This window comes from Typopeltis vanoorti, chromosome 12 (genome assembly GCF_054136105.1).
Source record: "Typopeltis vanoorti isolate ZY-2024b chromosome 12, IOZ_Tvanoo_1.0, whole genome shotgun sequence".
NCBI classification, from domain to species: Eukaryota; Metazoa; Arthropoda; class Arachnida; order Uropygi; family Thelyphonidae; genus Typopeltis; species Typopeltis vanoorti.
Window position 1 is genome coordinate 11,679,392 of NC_143560.1, and position 20,166 is coordinate 11,699,557.

Sequence of the window (20,166 nt, forward strand, 5' to 3'; positions counted from 1 at the left end):
TGCAAAGTCACAAATTCAGTTTTAATCATTTAAAAATAAAAATTATACTTAATACCAAGTATATGCTGTTAATGTTGTTAATAAAGTAACACTGTAACAAAATATTTTTGTTGAGAAAACACCTAAAGTCTAGATTGAAGTCTGGAAACACACTGTGTTGGAGTTGTGCACAAATCCCTCACTTTACAGCTGCTCTTTAAGTTTTCTGCAGCTCTATCATTAAAGATAATCAAATAGTATATATATATATATATATCATCATCATCATCATGCATATCAAGGATTTAGGCCTGTTCTGGCCTTAGAAGTCATCGATGAATTTTAAGAGGATGTCCTGGTTTTCTTTTTCCTAATGGCTTGTACTTTAAGGTTTGTTTTGGTAATCTTTCTATTTTCATTCTTTGAACGTCCAATCATTTATGTTTATATTTTTAAATTTTTTCTATTGCTGATTCTTGGTTTAATTCTTTCATAATTTCTTCATTTCTTTTGTGATCAAATAGAGCAAGAATTCTCAACCTGTGGTACGTGAACCACTGTTGGGTGGTACGAAAACAGATTTGCTTACTGGTACATCTAATATCTTGAATTAAATATAGTGGTACTCCACTGAAAAAGATTGAGAACCCCTGAAATAGAGTATACTTTGCAATTTTTCTCATAAACTTCATTTCTGCTGTTATTGATCTTTGTCTTTTTGTTTTATTCACCAGATTTCACTTCCATACAATAAGACTGGTAGGGCTAATGTATTGTATACTTTTAGTCTGGTTTGTTTTTGAACTAGGTTTGGTTTAAATATAAAGTTAATTACACCTGTTATTTTTAAATATTTTGAAATTTTTGCGTTTATATCTTTTTCATATGTGATCATACATCCTAGGTAATTAAATGAATTCACCTGTTCTAAGATCTTGTTATCTATTACTATCTTAGCTCTTGCTAGATCTTGTCCTTTAAAGGCCATAGTTTTTGATTTTTCTGTTGATATTATCTACCATAATCTTTGGTGATCTCATTTAGATCAAAAATAGCTTTCTGTAAGTTATCTTCAGAATTTGTAATTATTATTTGGTCGTCGGCAAAAAGGAGAGTGTTTAAGTTCACAGTAGGAGAAAGTTTAATAACTTGATGAAAATTTTTATTCCATTTTATTATTATTTCATTTAGGTAAATATTAAAAAGGGTTGCTGAGAAGGGACATCCCTGTCGGACCCCTCGGTTTCTCTCTCTCGTATATGATAGCTCATGATTTAATCTTATTTGTATTTGATTATTTTTATATATACTTATGATAGCTTTTAGGATATTATTTGGTATTTGTCTTTCATTTAATATCTTAAATAAAATGCTTCTTTTAACTTTGTCAAATGCTTTTTCAAAGTCAATAAATGCAATATGTGTTTCTAAATTGTATTCTCTTCTTTTCTCTATTATTAATTTTAGGCAAAAGGCTGGGTCTATACATGATCGTCCTTTTCTAAATCCATTCTGTACTTTTAAAATAAAGTTTTCAGAATATTTCATTAGTTTGCTATTTAAAATTCTGCTATATATTTTGTAACAGGAATTTAGTATACTGATACCTCTATAGTTTTTAGGATTATCTCTATTACTTTTTTTAAAGATAGGAATCACAATTGCTTTTTTCCATTCTATTGGGGGGGGGGGGGGAGTTACCAGTTGTATAAATTTTATTTAAAAATAATAGGAGTCTTTCTTTGAATCTTGTTCCTGCATATTTATATAGTTCTGAACCTAGCTTATCTTCTCCAGGTGATTTTCCGTTTCTTGTTTCTTTCAGGCTGATTTCTAATTCTTCTTTAGTTATTTCCTTTTCATTTTCATTAAATGTTTGCCAGTTGTCTTTTTTAAAATATTTATCTGTCCACAGTTCTGTGTAGAGTATAGTATGTGCATATATATATATATATATATATATAACAAAATAACACCATAAAAAACAATTATTTCACCAACTTCCAAGGCATCAATTCAAACATTAATGATAAATACTACCACTTAATATCAAAACCTGATCTGTTATTTCTACATGAACCCCAACATTCTTCCTCTTTGATTATATTCCGCCTCAGCTATCTCAACTACATCTTATGTGATGTCTTCTGACAGACTGTGTGCTTTTGTCAAAGCATGATATTTCCAAGATCATGTCCAGCACTGAGAATTCAACAACAACTTCCTGAGGATTAAACTTATTCTCTCTCTCTCTCTCTTCTCTCTCCTGTCCTTTGTGAATGGATTATCAGCTTTAGATTTCTTTATCAATGCTCAAGTACTCCAGGATTCTGAACTCTTAACCCATGCTTTTCTCTCTCTCTCTCTCTCTCACTTCAAATCTTATTCATAGTTTTGCTGATAAAAGCACCTCTATTCCTCTTCTTCATTTAAAAAATCATGGAATACTCAAATGATTGAAGCTTCAAAGTCTTCCATAACTAGTATCTTAATAACCGATCTCCTCATATTCTCAAGTGGGGGGGGGGGGAGCAAAGATGACTTTGTGAATTTCAAAGCTATTAAAACACAGTCCTGTGTTATTAACTTGAAAAATGATCTTATTTTGCTCCCTCTTACTTTTGATAATGTTCCAATATCCTTCTTAGGCTGACTTTCATATCCAGCTTATACTAGCATCAATCAACAACATATTACATCAATAGCATTTTCATCATCATCAAATTTCTGTTGAGGGAAGTGGGGAGGTATACAGGATATTATAATAGTAACAATGTAAACTTTTCATGTACCTAACTTCCTATTGACAATGTTCCTCCAAATTAATTTGTTATCAATCAGGACTCCAATACTCTCAGATCTTATATTTTAGTCTTCTAAGAGGCTTTCGTCTCCATCCACTTAAATCTTAGTTTTCCTCTGGTTTTTTTTTCCTACCAATTCTGGTAAAAAATACTCATTTTGCTAACCTTTCCTCTCCCATTCTGTTTGATGCTTGTTTCTTATATTGATGATGCCAATCTCAAACTCTGCTGATGTTGAGGTTGTTTTTGTGAGGTTGGTTCCCTGACAAAAACAGTGGGAGTTTTATTTAATTGGGTGATGCCAGAGAAAGCATAAAATTCCATCATGTTGTACTATTATTTTATCTTGGTTTATCTTGTTTAACATGAATACAATTTGGATGACTAGAATCTTAATTGCAAGCCCATCCTCATTTATTCAGTATCTAGGCAGATATCTACTTCTTGGATTAAGTGAAAAGTCCAGGATGGTGAAAAAAAAATATACATATATATATATCAGTGGTGTCGCATGCTCATTTTGGTTGGGTGTGCTGTCATGTAGGTTATGCAATCCGTGCTACAGATTTCATGTCAATTGGTCTATATGCATGGGCATGAATCCACAGAAAATTTTCCGGGAGGGGGGCAAAGCTTGGAGACAAATAATTACATCAATAAATTTTTATAAGTATTGATTTAATTAAATAATACATCAATAAGCATTTTTTAGCTTTTTTCTTGATGTAATTATTTGTCAATGTAAACTATAAATACATTATTTTCATCTTGCATCGATTTTAATGATCTTTAATTCTTGGGGGAAAAAAAAAGTATTCAGAATTAATAGTTTTTGGCACAATTTCATATACAGTCATACCCCGACTTACGTGAATCCGTAGTTACGTGGTTTCATATATGTACGTATTCCTGTCCCGCTTCACGCCTCACCACTAGTCGTATCTTTCCAGCGCCGGCCGCATTCACCAGTGAATGGGGCCGGCGCTGGAAAGATGCTGTGAACAAGTACTGACATGTTTTGCGCGGTCTCCATTCATACACGAATTTTATAGTCAATAAACCTTGCGATTGTTTAATGTTATGTTCTTCATAAAAATTTTATCACATAAAAATTAATAATGTCGTCCAAAAGAAGCAAGTCCAATTCTTCTACAGCTAGCAAGAAAAGAAAAACATTGACTTTGGAAACAAAACTCAACATTATTAAGGATTTTGAAGGCGGAATGAAAATTTGTGAGCTAGCAAAGAAGTTCTATCTACAGGAATCCACAGTAAGAACAATCATAAAAGAAAGGTTTACAGATTTTGGAGGACATAGATTCTAATGAGGAACGAATTGTAGCCACAAGGCAAGGAATAAAAAAATCATTATCTTGCTATGAAGAAATTTTGCATGACAAGAAAAAGACATTATGCTGTCAGACGAATCTATTAGATTTTATGAAACTATTGAAATCGAAATAACTTTCTTTTTTTTTTTTTATGTACGAAAAACTACAATTATGATATTTCTTAAAAAATATAGGTGTTTTTGTAAACCTCTGGTCCCAATTAACTAATATTTTGTATGTTTGTATGCAAAATTATACCCAAGTTATTACTATTATTATTACTATTATTACGGGCAACTCCAGGGAGTCATTGGACTCATCGAGGGAGGCCCCAAATCATATTCATCACAACTATTTGACATTCATACAGTATCTATCATACCTCGCCTTAAACTCATTCACTGTCACAGCATTCACCACAGACTCAGGGAGCGCATTCCACTCATTCACTACTCTAAAAGTAAAGAACCCAGCTCTAACACCTTTACTAACCACACTTTTGCCCAGTTTCCATGGATGTCCCCTAGTCCTCCCACAACCAGCCCTGTTCTCAAAAATATCTTCTGAATTAATTTTATAGAAACCCTTCAGTAATTTGAATGTCTCAATCATATCTCCCCTCCTCCGCCTATCAACCAATTTTTGCAACCCACAAATCCTCAACCTGTTCTCATACGGTTCATTCCACAGACCTGCTATCATCTTGGTCACTCTCCTCTGGATCCTCTCCACCTCCTCCCCATCAAGAAGAAACCTAGGTGACCAAATCTGAGCACAGTAGTCTAGATGGGGTCTTATCAAGGCTCGATACAGAGGAACAATAACCTGCTTGTCTCTGCTTGTCATCGTATTCTTCAGCAACCAAGTGATTTGATGAGCTGTTTTGGTCACTTTTGCAATGTGTCCCCTAAATTTCAATTCCTTATCTACCAACACTCCTAAATCTCGTGCCTCATCAATTTCCTGGAGCACGGTTCCACCAATGCAGTAAACTGCCGCCAATCTTTTCACCCCAAAATGCATAACCTTACATTTTTCCACATTAAACTGACATCCATTCTCCTTAGCCCAGACCTCCAATCTATCCAAATCATCCTGCAAAATTTTGACGTCATCTGCATTCACTATTGCCCTACCCAACTTCGCATCATCCGCAAACAAATGAACTGTTCCTCTCAGATCATTTCCTATATCATTTATGAACAAATTAAACAGCAGTGGTCCAAGAACAGATCCTTGTGGCACACCACTAGTCACAGGCCGTCTTGTGGACTCTACTCCCGAGTAAACCACTCTCTGATATCTCTCCGTCAACCACCCTCCTATCCATCTCACCAACCCTATGTCCATTCCCATATGCTGCAATTTACTGATTAGAATTCCATGTGGAATCCTGTCAAAGGCCTTGGCAAGGTCCAGTAGAATCACCGTAAACCCATTACCCTTATCCAGTTCAGCCGTCACTGTGTTATAATACGTGAGCAAGTTACTGAGGCATGACCTACCCTTCACTAGTTATGCGAATTTGACTTACGCGCTTTTTGTTCATCCCACCTACCGCGTAATTTCGGGATATGACTATTAAAAAAATGACTGGCATATTTTATTAAAAATCAACTAATTAATTAATCCTAAATTAAATTATTTCAGTTTAAAAACGAAATATCATAAAATTAACAAGTAAAATAAATAATATTAAATTACATACAGCCTATCTTTTAAAAATGTATTTTTCTGTTTAAATTTGTTTCACTATAAATTTACAATTCACACTTAACTCAAGTAACTCCCTAGATACAGAGGGCAAACTAACCTGTCACTGTTCACAAATCATAAAAAGATGACCAAAAACAGGAGCATGTTTTATTGCTGCAATAAAACACTTGTTCTATTGGCTACCCAGCCGTGGGCCGAAACAGGCCAACCCATATTAAAATTTTAAGACAGACAAAGCGTTCCCAGGGTCGTGGGTGTAAGATTACATATCTCAATCAATTTACGATTATAATTTGTGGAATTTTTTAATCGATCCCTGGGAGAAGTGCCCCCCCCCCAACGGATGCCCATGACCGTGTGATTGCATTTTATCGATGTATGAAAGTTTTGAGAAAACGTATGAAAGCATAGCGCATCAGCACTCATCTTAATTGGTCCATTGCAATTAATTGCAGGATAACTTTGAATACCTCCGCATAGAGTAGGGGAACAATCTGTTTTAGGATTTACTAGAAAACAACAATGAAGGAGAATGCTATATTTGGTTGGTATATTTGAAATACTCAAAGATGAAAATATGTGAACCATCATGTAAACTTAAGATCAAGTAAGTTTAAGTTATTTTTTAATCAAAATGATGGATATTCCACAAATTATTAAGTCAATACTAAACAGCTTTCGATGATGTTTAGGGAAATAATAAAAATCAGTATAATTCATGCAAAAAACAATGCACACCCAATAACTTGCACATATTTTAAAAATAAATCATCTATACTGATCTAAAAGAATGTATGTAAATTTATTGGAACAATATACAATATGAATTGCATAGTTACACTAATAAAAACTCACCACCATTCCCAGTCCGGTTGCATAGATTCCAGGATGTCTTACAACACAGTCACCAGTTTTCAACATGCATTTGGTCTTACCTGCAGAGTGATTTATATTTTATATATAAATACACTTAAAAGAGAAAGAACTGATATATGAGGGGGAAGGGGTCTGAAAAGTTCTGATAAACACCTAGAACAAAAATTATATTAAAGCAACTAATATAACTAACATGGGAGTTAAAGGTTTAACCTTTAACCCCCAAGTTTTGTCAAAATCTAATAATTTGTTCTTTTTCTCTTAGAATATAACTTAATTAATCAATAAATAAATTAATTATTAAATTATTAATTAATAATTAATAATTTAATTATAAATTAACTACCATATATGTCAGCGTATAGGAAGACCAGTGTATAAGACGAGGCCTAAATTTTAGGCTATTTTTAGGTTTTAAGCTTATGTCGGTTGCATAAGACAACACCTCCAATTTCTTCTTTCTTGTATTTAGTTATTGTTGTTATATCCATTTTTTTTTGCATAGCATAGATTTAGTATTTAAGTGAATTACCCTAATTAAAAGTGATTAGCAACAATTTTAATTAATTATTAATTTTGCATTTTTTTTTAAATTTTAGGATTATTAAAAGTGTTATTTAAAATCATGGAACCAGCAACAAAACGAAGAAAGTGTGAAGCTCGATTTAAAATAAGGGTAATTAAAATGGCAAAGCAAACTAATAACTGTGCTGCTGCAAGAAAGTTTGACATAACTGAGAAGATGGTAACAGAATGAAGGAAGAAAGAAGATTTTAAAAAATTGCCAAAGAAAAAATGTGCAATGAGAACGGGGATCACCCCAATGGCTGCAATTGGAAAATCACATTGCAGAATGGGTATTCAAACAAAGACAAAATGGTTATCTTGTTACAAGAAATATGATTAGAACATATGCATTAAAACGGTCAAGATTGAATCCAGATGAAAGTATAGAATTTCAAGCTACTTCAGGGTGTAATCGTTTTATTGTTTCCGCAATAGAAATTTATGTTCCATTGTCAAATATTGGAAATATGGATGAAACTCCTATGAGCTTTGATATGATAAGTAATAAAACAGTGAAGTCTAAAGGTAGTAAAAGTTTGCTAGTTCGAATCATGAAAAAGCAAGGTTTACGGTTGTGTTGTCATGTTTGGCTGATGGAACCAAGTTAGAACCAATGATCATCTTCAAACGTAAAACTAAACCTAAGATAAAATTTCCTTCAGGTGTTTTTGTACATTTCACGAAAAAGGATGGATGGATGAAAATGGTGTGAAATTATAGATAAATAATGCGTGGAACATACGACCAGGTGGTATAATGAAGAAACACAGTTTATCAGTATGGGATATGTTTCATAGTCATTTAACTGAGAATACTAAAAGTCTTCTAGAAAAAAAACACGAAAATTGCTGTTATACCAGGTGGTTTAGCTTCTATATTGCAACCACTAGACATCTGCTTGAATAAACCATTTAAAGACCATATGCGAGAAGAGTGGAATAATTGGATGTTGACTGTGAAAAATCATTTACAAATGGTGGATCTATGCATGCTGCATCACTTGATACGTTGTGCAATTTTGTGATCAAAGCACGGAATAAAGTAAAAGTAGACTGTAATAAAATAATTTAAAAAGTGTGGTATCTCTAATCTTATGTATGGTACAGAAGATGATCTGTTGTGGGACACTAATGACAATGAAATGAAATCAATTTACCGAATTCAAACTGGGATCCATATGACGATCATTTAAACACTTAAATGAATCTGAAGAACTATTTTCAACAGATGATGAAGAAAATTAACATGAAAATTGAGGTTAATAATTATTTGTTTTTTAAGACTTACATCTATTGTAATATTTTAAATAAATTAATGTAACAAAAAATTAATCTGATTTGTTTATAAATACTGCCTATTTTCTTATATAGCAATGTATTGTAACTGCCTAAATGTTCATCCAAGAAATTAAGCTTCCCCTTTTATATTCACCGTATAAGACAACCCATGATTTCAAGGGGTTTTCTGTAGTATTTGAGAGTCATCTTATATGCTGACATATACGGTAATAAAATTATTTAATTAATTAATAAAATTAATTAATTTTTGTTCTAGATGTTTATCACAATTTTTCAGACCCCTCCCCTCCTGACAGAAAGAAACTAGATTAATTCTTTTAGTACTCTCTCTCTACACACACTGTAAACAAAAGTATTAATTTAAATCACTTTCTTAAAATACTGAACTTGATGATCTGAGGAAAACAGCCTGACAGGGTAAACAATAATAAAAACAAATTTAAATGAAAACACACGGTATTGTGTTTTTCTTTCCAAAAATCGGGGTTTCTGATTGAATGTCCAATCCTCACCTTCAACCCATTATCGGTATCCACCTGGATTCTGAAATAAATGAGAATGGGGCAGCAATTTGTGTACCCTATGTAGTATTGGCTTAAATCAAAAACAAAATGGTAGCCAAGATGAAATGTTATGATGGCTGTGGCACTGCCTGGTTAACCAAGATTCTTAATATAACTAAGATGAAAAGCCAAATGGCTATTTTTTTCTGGCGAGGTTGATATAAGTTAAGGGGATAAAAATCCCTTATTGTTTTTCAGCCAGTAAGCGAAACTAAGATCGAAGACTATGATCTGTAACGTTTCATGCCGACGAACTGTCAGCGTATCCAAGCGTAAGTGACCACACCCCGGCAACTCATTGCAAAGGTGGAGCAAGATCCCTCACTGTTCTTGATATTTTCTCATAATGTAAAACACACAGCTCTTAAGAGATGTAGTACTGTTTTACATTATGAGGAGAGGTCACTACCCAGACCGGTTTCAACCTTTTTTGATGTCTCATCAGTGAGTAGCTAGACCCAGAATATCAGAGTTTAAGTGAAGAAAACTTACATACTTTTGCTATACGACTGCCCGAAAGGTGTGTCACTATATTATATTATTATTATAACATAGTATAACTAAGATGAAAAGCCAAACGGCTATTTTTTTCTGGCGAGGTTGATATAAGTGAGGGATCTTGCTCCACCTTTGCAATGAGTTGCCGGGATGTGGTCACTTACGCTTGGATACGCTGACAGTTCGTCGGCATGAAACATTACAGATCGTAGTCTTCGATCTTAGTTTCGCTTACTGGCTGAAAAACAATAAGGGATTTTTATCCCCTTAACTTACAAGATTCTTAATGTTTTCATTAGGGAACCAGAGCAAATAATGTAAACTCAGTTATGTAACAAACTCAAACTTAACATCAGAAATGAAGATAGTACATCAGTATAAGTAAGAGCAATAGAAAAGAAGTAGAACTGGCAGAAAAATTACAGAAATGGCATGCCAACTTAGGCTGATATTACCAAGAGGAAATATTAGGATTCCTGAAAGTGTGGATAATATCGATAATGATTGGATGTTATGTATACTGAGTCTCAGCAAACAAAATAAAATTCTTGAAAAATGGAGCAAAATATACACAAACCAGAGAAATACACATAACATCTGTATTTCTCTAGGATAACAGAATATTCCATATTAAATATGCCAGAATATTCACAAAGATGGTCAGTGGTCTTTGGAATGTGGAGTATGAGGATACATTGAGAGGATGCAAATTGCAAAGCCCCATGAATAGGAGAAGAGGAAGGGGAGGGGTATAATTGAGGCATAAGTTAGTCAGGGGTTGTTATCATGCTGACATGAAAGAGATTTTTTATGGAATGGGAGAGAGGGGTAGAAGCCATCCCTGGAAACTGTATAAGGAGAGTAGGAGTAGAGGAGTAAGAAGGTTCTTTATTGGAACCATAAAGATTATGATAAAGAGTGGATGGTCAATGGAATGCATTGCCTGAGTGCGTGTGAATGTAGACACACTGAATCAGTTCAATTCAGCACGGTTGGATGAGTTATGTTTGTGTACATCCCATGTCGAGTCTGACTCCAAGGAGGTCAGATGTTAATAACAATAATATTCAGACAATAAATACCAGGAAAATGAAAGAGTAGTTCCAGCATTCAACACTAAACATGAAGCTAAACTTTTTGCATTGCAGTCAATTTCAAACAGAGTAATGTGGGAAATTTTCAAAATGAGGAATTAGACAATGAGATTTATTTGTGTCTATGAGTTCATAGAATTCTCTGCAAAGGAGGAAATAGAGAAATTTTTTAGTCATTAAAGAAGCCATCTAATAGAAAAAGGATAGCTGCTTTTGAGCTATCATGTTACAAAAGGCTATTGAGGATATCATATACTGAAGGGGTAGACAAACAGATGGGTGCTAGAAAGGATCAGTGGGTCTTTAAGGCTCCTTAAGGATACTGACAAAGGTAAAATACTTTGGACCCATTGAAAATGGAAAGAGAACTTCTCAAAACAGTAATAGAAGATAAAGTTCTTGGAAAGAGGAAAGGGTAGACTGTCAATGAGATGGATGGATCGTGTGTCTGATTTTCAGAGAGTTCAAGCTTCCAGAAAAGCATACAATAGGACTGCCTAGGGAGGACTGGTATGCACAGCACCAAGCAACTTGGTAACCATATAGCATCCAATGACATCCAATAAACAGATATGGAGAGAAGCAAGCTGACATAAAGAAAAAGAAAAAACTGTTCTTGGAAATCAAAATAGCAGATTAGGATGGGAATACCATAAAAATGTTTCAGAAAAAAACTGCAGAAAAGCTAATAACAATGGTACATACTGACTGGAATTCTGTTCAAACATAATAACATGCACAAATCCACATGGAAGGATACACACAAAAAATATAAAACAAGTCTTACTGACTGTGTTATTGCTGATAACAATATCTTCAGACTGGTTCAGGGTAGAAGAGTATATAGGAAACTTGAAATAGCAAATGATCACAATTTAGTTTTGATCAGAGTAATGAGGAATATTACATTGAAAAGAAAGTTCTAAAAACAATTAGAGCTGTGAACTGTATTCTTCTTGGAGACAATGGCAAAATATGAAGAAAACAATGGCTGATTTAAGTATAGGTAATGAAGTTATCTGCAAGGATTAAAAAACCAAAGGTAGGCTCAAGAAGTTAAAGAGACAGTCCTGGTAAAGAAATCATATCAAAACTTCCTAGGAAATCAGTCATATGTTCTCAGAGAATACAGAGAAAAATCTAAGAAAGCTCAAGTTATATGTAAAAGTAGCTAAACAAATTATTATTATTATTTGCTAACCTCCATGGAGTCAACAGACTCATTGTGGGAGGCCCACTCAACCAGCAACATGTCTATCATAATGAGCTTTGAAGTTATTTACACTACCTGCACTCACAATGCATTTCACTCAACCAACAACTCTCCATGTAAAAAATCTACTCCCCACACCCTTCTTCACCACATCTTTATACAACTTTCAGGGATAGCCTATTGTTCATCCCACCTTAACATACACTATTTTTATAATTTCTTCTGTATTAACTTGATAGAATCTCTTAACCAACTTGAAGGTCTCTATCATATCTTCTCTTTTCCTCCTATCCACCAACCTCTGTAATCCACATTCTCTCAAATGCTCTCCATAACCAACACTCCAGAGTCCTGATATCACTTTGGTTATTTGTCTTTGGACCCTCTCTAGTGGTTCCATATCAATATCACAATGAAAGCTAGGTGACTCAAATCTGAGCACAATAATCCATATGTGGTCTGACCAATGCCTTATATAGAGGCACCATCACCTCCTTATCCCTACATGTCAATATACTTTTTATCATAGCAGCTATACAATGTGCATCCACTGTCCACCATCACTCCAAGATAATCAATCTCATCCACTTCCTGAAGTACGGCTCCACCAATACAGTATGTAGCCTCCTATCTCTGTATCTCAAAGTGTAATGCCTTGCATTTATTAACATTAAAACTGCAACCCCACTCATTTGTCCAAGCTAAAAGTCTATTTAAAATGTTCCTGTAGAGAATTAAGATCGGCCCTACTGATAATTCTATCTAACTTTGCATCATCGTCAAACATTTGGAGATCCCCAGTCAATCCACATGAAATATCATTAACAAACAAGTTAAACAGTAGGGGGCCCAAGAACAGAGCCCTGTGATATGCCACTGATCACCTAACTTTCCTGACACATGGCTTCATCATACACAACTTGCTGGTATTGTTCAGAGACCAATATAGTATATTCCTGTCCTCCGCAACTTGCACTCCAACTTATCATCCATCAAATGCTCTTGCAAAATTCAAGAGTATCACTGTATATGATTCTCCCTTATCCAACACATTCTTCACCTTATCATAAAACATATGCAGATTGCTAAAACAAGACCTGCCCTTCACAAACCCCATGCTGACCATCATAGAGAATCTTGTTTATCATCTCAATCCTGTATACTATTTCTAATCAAATTTTTCAATCCTTTGATCACAATTGCAGATATAAAGACTAGTCTATAATTGAAAACTTCTGCTCGGTGATGTGCCAAACGGTCCTCACCAGGTTGTCCTGGTGTATGTTTTTCTGAAGGCTTCAACTCTCCGAAGATCAGACACATCATCCATTCATCTATCTCATTGATGGTTTAACCTCTTCCTCATTTTCCAGGAACGTTACCTTCTATTTACTGTTTTGAGAAGTCCTCCTTCCATCCTTTCAATGTCCAAAATTTGCAAAGACTTTGGTAAACATAGAAACTGACAAGCAGTGACAGAACCACTGTTCTTAACAGTGATAAAAAAAAAAAAGCTATCAGAAACTGAAATGAGATAACACAGCTGGAAGAGATTATATTCAACGAGAAATGCTCAACATTATTATTAATGATACACAGACATCTCCATGAAGTCCAAAAACCCACTGTAAGGAGCTGACACTAAAAACAACGTTTCTCATACCAATTCTTGTTCACTGAATTGGTAGTAGAGCTCTCACATCCACCTCTGGCATTTCATTCCACTGATTCAAAATTCCACTCATTTAAAAACCTAGTCTCTATGCTCTTGCAAACCACTTCCTTACACAACCTCCCTTGTTCTTGTCCAATCATATACCGAAAAAGTTTGTCAAAACCTATCCTATAAAACAAAATATAGAGGTGTCAAAGTTTTACAACATTTACATTGCATAAATTACCAGGTCTATTCATAAGATCATATTCCATATGATTTGAGTACAGTTCTCAATAGTACACATCTATAAAAATGAAAATAAAACTGAATGTGAGAATTACAAAGTATTTTCCTTGCTAGATTTTTAGATATGATATATGCAAGCACAATTCAGTAAAGGATGAGAAAAATGTGGTAGGGAAACTCAGGGAAGAACAAACTGGAGTCAGGCCAAACAGGTTGTCTGAATGAAATTTTTACTTTATGACAATGAGTGGAGAAATCGCAGGAAATTGGCATTTAAATATTGTAAATCTGAAAAAGGCATATGATAAGGTATCAAAAAAAGTGTTCAAAACACTACATTTACACAGGGTAAATAACACATTATACAATAAAATATAAATTATATTTCAGTTTTAAATCAATAGTTAGAACTGAAGGAAATATAAGAAATGTTTTGAAGTAAAATCAGATGAAAGACAAGGGTGCACACCACACCATCTTCACTGTTATTCATCATCTATACGGATTGCATTATGAAGGAAAGTGGCACTAAGTCTGATATCAAAATGGGATATGTTAATCTGGGCTCTTTATGAGGTGATATTATTTCTGGGCATCTTCATGGAGTCAAGGACTCATTAGGATAGACTTACTCTAACCACTGTTCAAGCAATAGATATCATACCTTCCCTTGAATTCATTCACCAACAAAGCACTCCATATCTTGGCGACTCATTCTACCCATGCACCTCCTTTCAAGCAAGAAATCTAATCATAACAACCTCTTGCTGACCATGCTCTTATATAATTTCCAGAAGTGATCCTCTTGTTTTTTTCCTTTCTCTCTTTGTGCTATGTATTGAAATCTTTTGTGTCAATCCTATAATAACATAACTTATGTTTCTATTGTGTCCCATCTTTTATGCCTGTTGGTTAGTTTTTGAAGCCTGTACATTTTCAATCTATTCTTTGGGGAGCATTCCAATAGATCTGCCATCTTGGTTACTTGCTTCTAGATGCTCTTCACACTTCTCCATCTTCACAGAATTCAGACAAAGTCTTCAGAACTTTAACCAAAGTGAATAACTGCTGTAACAAATTTGCCATCAAAATTAGTAATAAAAAGACAAACATTTTAAAAATTTTATTTGTAACTCAACTAAGTTTAGCTTAGTTGGGTTACAAATAAAACGCTCGATCAAAGATAGAGATCATGGATATAAAAGTTTTGAGAAAAATTATCACATAAATGGATGGCATCATTGGTAGAATCATATGAGAAATGAAGATATTAGATAAGAATCTGACATCATTATCATTGAAGAATGTATGAATTGAAGTAACCTTAAGTGGTATGGTCATTTAAACAGGTGAGAAGAATAATTAGCAAAGCAGGTGTTTTATACCACAATGTAAAAAACAGATCCAGAGGAAGACTAAGATCTAGGTGGACTGGTATAGTTAGAAGTCTCTTAGCTGACTAATATATAAAATCTGATGATACTAATCTTGGGAGAAAATTATTGATAGAGAGTTATTAATAACATAAACTTAAGCATGCAATACTATCACACTATACTATAAAGAATCCTGATGTGTATTTATGCAGGTGTATCAAGAATTTGATTATGATGATATTGGTAACCATTATTATTTTCTATAAATAAATTTTGTTTCATGAGTCTCATCTATGGAGAAATGACTGGTGTGTGGTACAGTAGAAAAAAAAAAAAAAGAGGTGCAAGAGAAGAAGCAGGAAGAAAGTTTTATATGGTGATTCTAGGATAAGAAGCATACTCAATGAGAATATAACAAAATAATATTTCCCATGTACGAAGGAGAATGTGTGCGAGAGGATATGCAAGAACTGTTGGAAGCAAAAAAGAAGAGTGAGAGAGTTAAGACTAGAAATTTGCTTTCACAGTAACACAGAAGTGAGGTTGATAAGAAGGGCCATCATTGTAAATTGGTATACAAACCTCCCATGATAAACCTGCTGACTCCATGAAGGGTGTAACAACAACAGCAATAATAACAATTAAATTAAAAGTATATTAGAATATGCTTTTAATTTACTTTTAATTTCTAAAATGGTATATACTTATGTAATTTCTTATAATTTCTTCATAAAGTTTTATATAACTTTATAAGTTAATAATTTCTTAATAACTTATTAATTTCTTATAAAAATTTATAAACATTATAACACTATAACACCAAAGGAGAATCATAAAATAATGGCTGTGGACATTAAAATAATGATGACAGTCAAAACTATAAAAATATGATGAAATATAATTTAAAATATGATGAACTGTTAAAATGATACTCACATACAGGTAAATCATTATCCTACAATAGCTGGGTTGAACAACTCTACAAATACAGCACACACTGGAACTGCCACAGTTTACAGGTTTTATCTGGTATAGTTCGTTGTTTGTCTACCAGTGTCATGATGTTTGCCACTGGAATATTAGTCACTCCCTCCCTTCCCATGATGGGCCTGTAGCAGCATGTATTATATACTATGTAATATGATTCGTTAATATTCCACTCAACTTAATTTATATTACATTGTGACATTTGTGACAGAAATATCATTGGAAAATGACTGCTCTCATACATGTTATCTTCTACTTCCAATTTAAACAGTGAGAAGAGGGGCAGTGAAGTTGACAGCAGTGAATGTGTTGGGTAGGCATATGAAGGGTATTATTTCTATTGTTTAGAAGAGAAATATTATTGTTGTTGAGCCTATGCTGCAACATTCTTCTGATATTAAATTGTGCACTGCATAGAGTGATGTGGCCATTTAAGTCCGCCATTAAGAGTACAGGGGTGACTTCATCATGATTCCATTAAGGTCATCCTGGGATACACATCTTACACTAGGTGGTAGACCATGTAGCATACCATAATAAGAGATCATACCGTGAGGAGACCAGCAATGGCTTCAATATTAGTGCTCAATGGGACTTATTAGAAAAGAGCATGAACAATTGAATATTTATACTTATGTGCTGGTTGGAATTCATTATAGGGTTTAATGGAATAAAAACACCACAAATAATAATTAAACACAAGTTTAATGAATCCTATATTTCAAGTCAGTCACTAAGACATGGGGTGACCATACGTACTGTTTTTTCATATTTCCCGGCTGTCCCGTTATTTTAACAAAAATTTCAATCTTAATAAAAACTATAAATCTACTTTAATATTGGTCAATCATAAATTATTATTCGTAACCTATAATCGTATATTAATATCAAGGATACCAGTAATTTGTATATCTATGGAATCGCAGCACGTCTCACACGCGGTGTCTGTTTTGCTGTAGCATTAGTTTTTGTTTTGCCTGTATGCTAATCGGTGGCTTTGTTATTCAATGCTGGTGGTTTAAATTTCATATTTTTTTTTAAGTTTTAATCTTATTTTTTAAAATTTTAAGTCTTATTTTTTAAGACTTTAAATCTCCCCTTGCAATGGCAAAGGGGCAAAATTGCTGTTTTAAAGATGACCCCCAGAAAGAATTCAAATTTATTAAACTGGACAAGCTGTGTAGTGATAGAATAAAAGCGGTATGGTATGCCAACATTGTAATGTCCATTTTTCCATTGCTCATGGAGGCAGAAGCAACATCAAACAACATCCACATAGCCAGAAACATAAGGATGCTGAAAAGACTCTGGCTTCAGTTAAAAACATTCACTCATTTATGGTGAGACATGATAGTGAAAGAGATAAAATTGCAGCAAGTGAAGATCTTGTTGCTTATCATACTGTGCATCATGGCCAAAGTTTTCACACAAATGATGGCTTGTCGACATTGATAAATAAAATTTATGAACCAAAATTTTCTTCAGCACGTACCAAATCAGAAGCAATAATTACCAACGTTTTATCACCATACATATTAGGCAAAGTAATAGAAAATTTGAATAAAACAAAAAGCATTACAGTCAGTTTATATGCATCAAACAAAAAAGACAAACTTTTTCCAATTGTTGTGCAGTACTTTTTGCCAAATTGTGGTGTTCAAGACAAAACTTTATTTCCTTACCTGGTAAAACATTCTACCTACAGTGTTGAAGGAAGTAAGTGCCAAATTTGCCTTACAAAACAAAACTGTTGCTTGGTGTGCAGATAACAAGAACACCAATTTTGGTGGTTGTAAAAGACTTGGCAAAAATAATGTGTGGCAAAAACTTGAAACTGAACTGAAGAGGCAGATTATTGGTGTTGGTTGTAAGGCACACATTATACACAATTGTCTCCTGTGCACTGTCGACTGTTTACCAATATATACACAGTCAGAGTTGAAGAACTGAAAAACTTTTATGACTTTAGAGGAAACAATGACGCTAAACTGTTAAAGCATGTAAATACAAGATTTTTGTCCTTGGGTACATCAAATGACAGAATTTTAAGCATGTTTGATGGGCTTCGTTTTTATTTTCTTTCTCAAGAAAAATGCCCTATTATGTTGCAAAAATTGTTTGAAGATCCCTGTTTGAAATTGTGGTTGTCATTTGCAAGAGATCAAGTGTCTACGTTCCAAACATACATTAGCTTAATTGAAAAAGATAATATTTCAGCTACAAAAGTAGCCATGAACACTGAAAATCTTATAAACAATTTAGAGTCCAGAACATTACCCCCGTCCCGTTTTTGCTTCAAGGAAATATGATCAGCCTACTAAGACATCATCATCATAGTTTATTCACAATATGATACAATGTGAAAAGGGAAAAGAGATTTATATCAAAAATTAAGGATTGCAAATTATGGTCTTCCGAGTCTCTCCATCTTGAGCTAACTGGTAGATGTCAGATGGAGTTTTACAGTTCAGCGTATTAATGGTTTCACATATGTATTGCCAAAACTGTTTGCATGGTTTTCCTCTACTGTGATTGCCATCTTCTGGTTTGTACAGAATGAGGGATTCCAAAAAAGGGTGAGACTTCAGGATGTCTGAGTTGATGTCCAAGCCATCTGAGGTGTAGTTTTTTTGACAATATTGACAAGTGGTTCTTGCTTAGCCAAATTAAGCACAGCAGAGTTAGTGACATGGTCCATCCAAGTCTATCCAAGGATCAGTCTGAGACATATAGTTCTAAAGGAGTTAATTAGATCCATAGTTTTTTTGTTTTTTTTTGGTGCTAGTTGTCCAGGTTTGAGAACCATACAAAAAGATGGATCTACTGGTTGCATGGTATAGTCTTAATTTTGTCTTTAATGATATTAATGATGATTTCCAGATGGGGCAGAATTTGTTATGGAAGACTAGAGCCAGATGTTTACATTTTCTAATATCATTTTCTGTATTGCCGATGTACGACTTAAGGTATTGAAAGTCCTTTACTCTTTCTAATAGTTTATTGTTGATATGAAGTATAAAGTTTTCTTAACCTATTGAGAATGCTTTGGACTTTTGAATGTTGATCGGCAGACCAATAAGTTTAGCTTGTGCCTCTAGTAGATTGAGATGTTTTTGTGCATTTGTTGATTCTGCATCAAAACGTACAACATCGTCAGCAAACCTCAGTTATTTATTATTATTATTATTACCCAAGATCCCATGGAGTCAAAGACTGATTTGGGAGGTACTTTTATCATACACACAGCTCATCACACCATGCTTTAAACACACTCAAATTCTCTGTAGACACCACACTCTCAGACAAAGCATTCCAATCATTCACAACTCCGCATGGAAAAAAACCTGCTTCTCACTCCCTTACTCAAACCCTCTTTATACAGTTTCCAGGGATGACCTCTGGTTCTCCCTTAATCTCCCACTATTTTCTGTAGAACCTCTCCAGCACTGATCCTATAACAACCCCTTACTAACTCTATCATGTCTCCCCTCTTCCTCTTGTCCACCAGACGCTGCAAGTTCCATCTTCTCAATCTTTCCTCATACTCGACATTCCAGAAGTCAGAAACTACCTTAGTCAGTTGAATCTGAACCCTTTCTAACATCTCTTCGTCCTTCTGAAAACCAGGTGACCAAATCTGGGCACAATAGTCCATGTGTGGCCTAATCAAAGCCTTATACAATGGAACAAGAATCTCCCTACTTCTACACGTCAGTGTCCTCTGCATCATTCCCAGAAGCCTTTGTGTTGTCTTCACAATTTTGGCTATGTGTCCCCTAAATTTCAGATCCTTATCCACTATCACCCCCAGATCTCTCATTTCCTCCACCTCTGACAATATATCCTCACCAAGCATAAATTCTGCATCCCATCTTTGTTTTCCAAATTTTAAAATCTTACATTTTCCAACATTGAACTCGCATCCCCATTCCCGTGCTAATCGCTCAATTTATTCAAGTCT

At 34.2% G+C, this 20,166-nt stretch overlaps 1 protein-coding gene across 2 annotated transcripts in view; it reads right to left on the reverse strand.

Moving 5' to 3' along the window:
• Noa36 (zinc finger protein 330 homolog Noa36) overlaps window positions 1-20,166 on the reverse strand; it is a 269,801-nt gene that overhangs the window by 177,124 nt on the left and 72,511 nt on the right. For both annotated transcript variants that reach the window (XM_090401473.1, XM_090401474.1), the window contains exon 5: window positions 6,686-6,765. In XM_090401473.1, coding sequence (XP_090257599.1) covers window positions 6,686-6,765 — 80 coding nt within the window. The remainder of the gene's footprint in view (window positions 1-6,685; window positions 6,766-20,166) is intronic.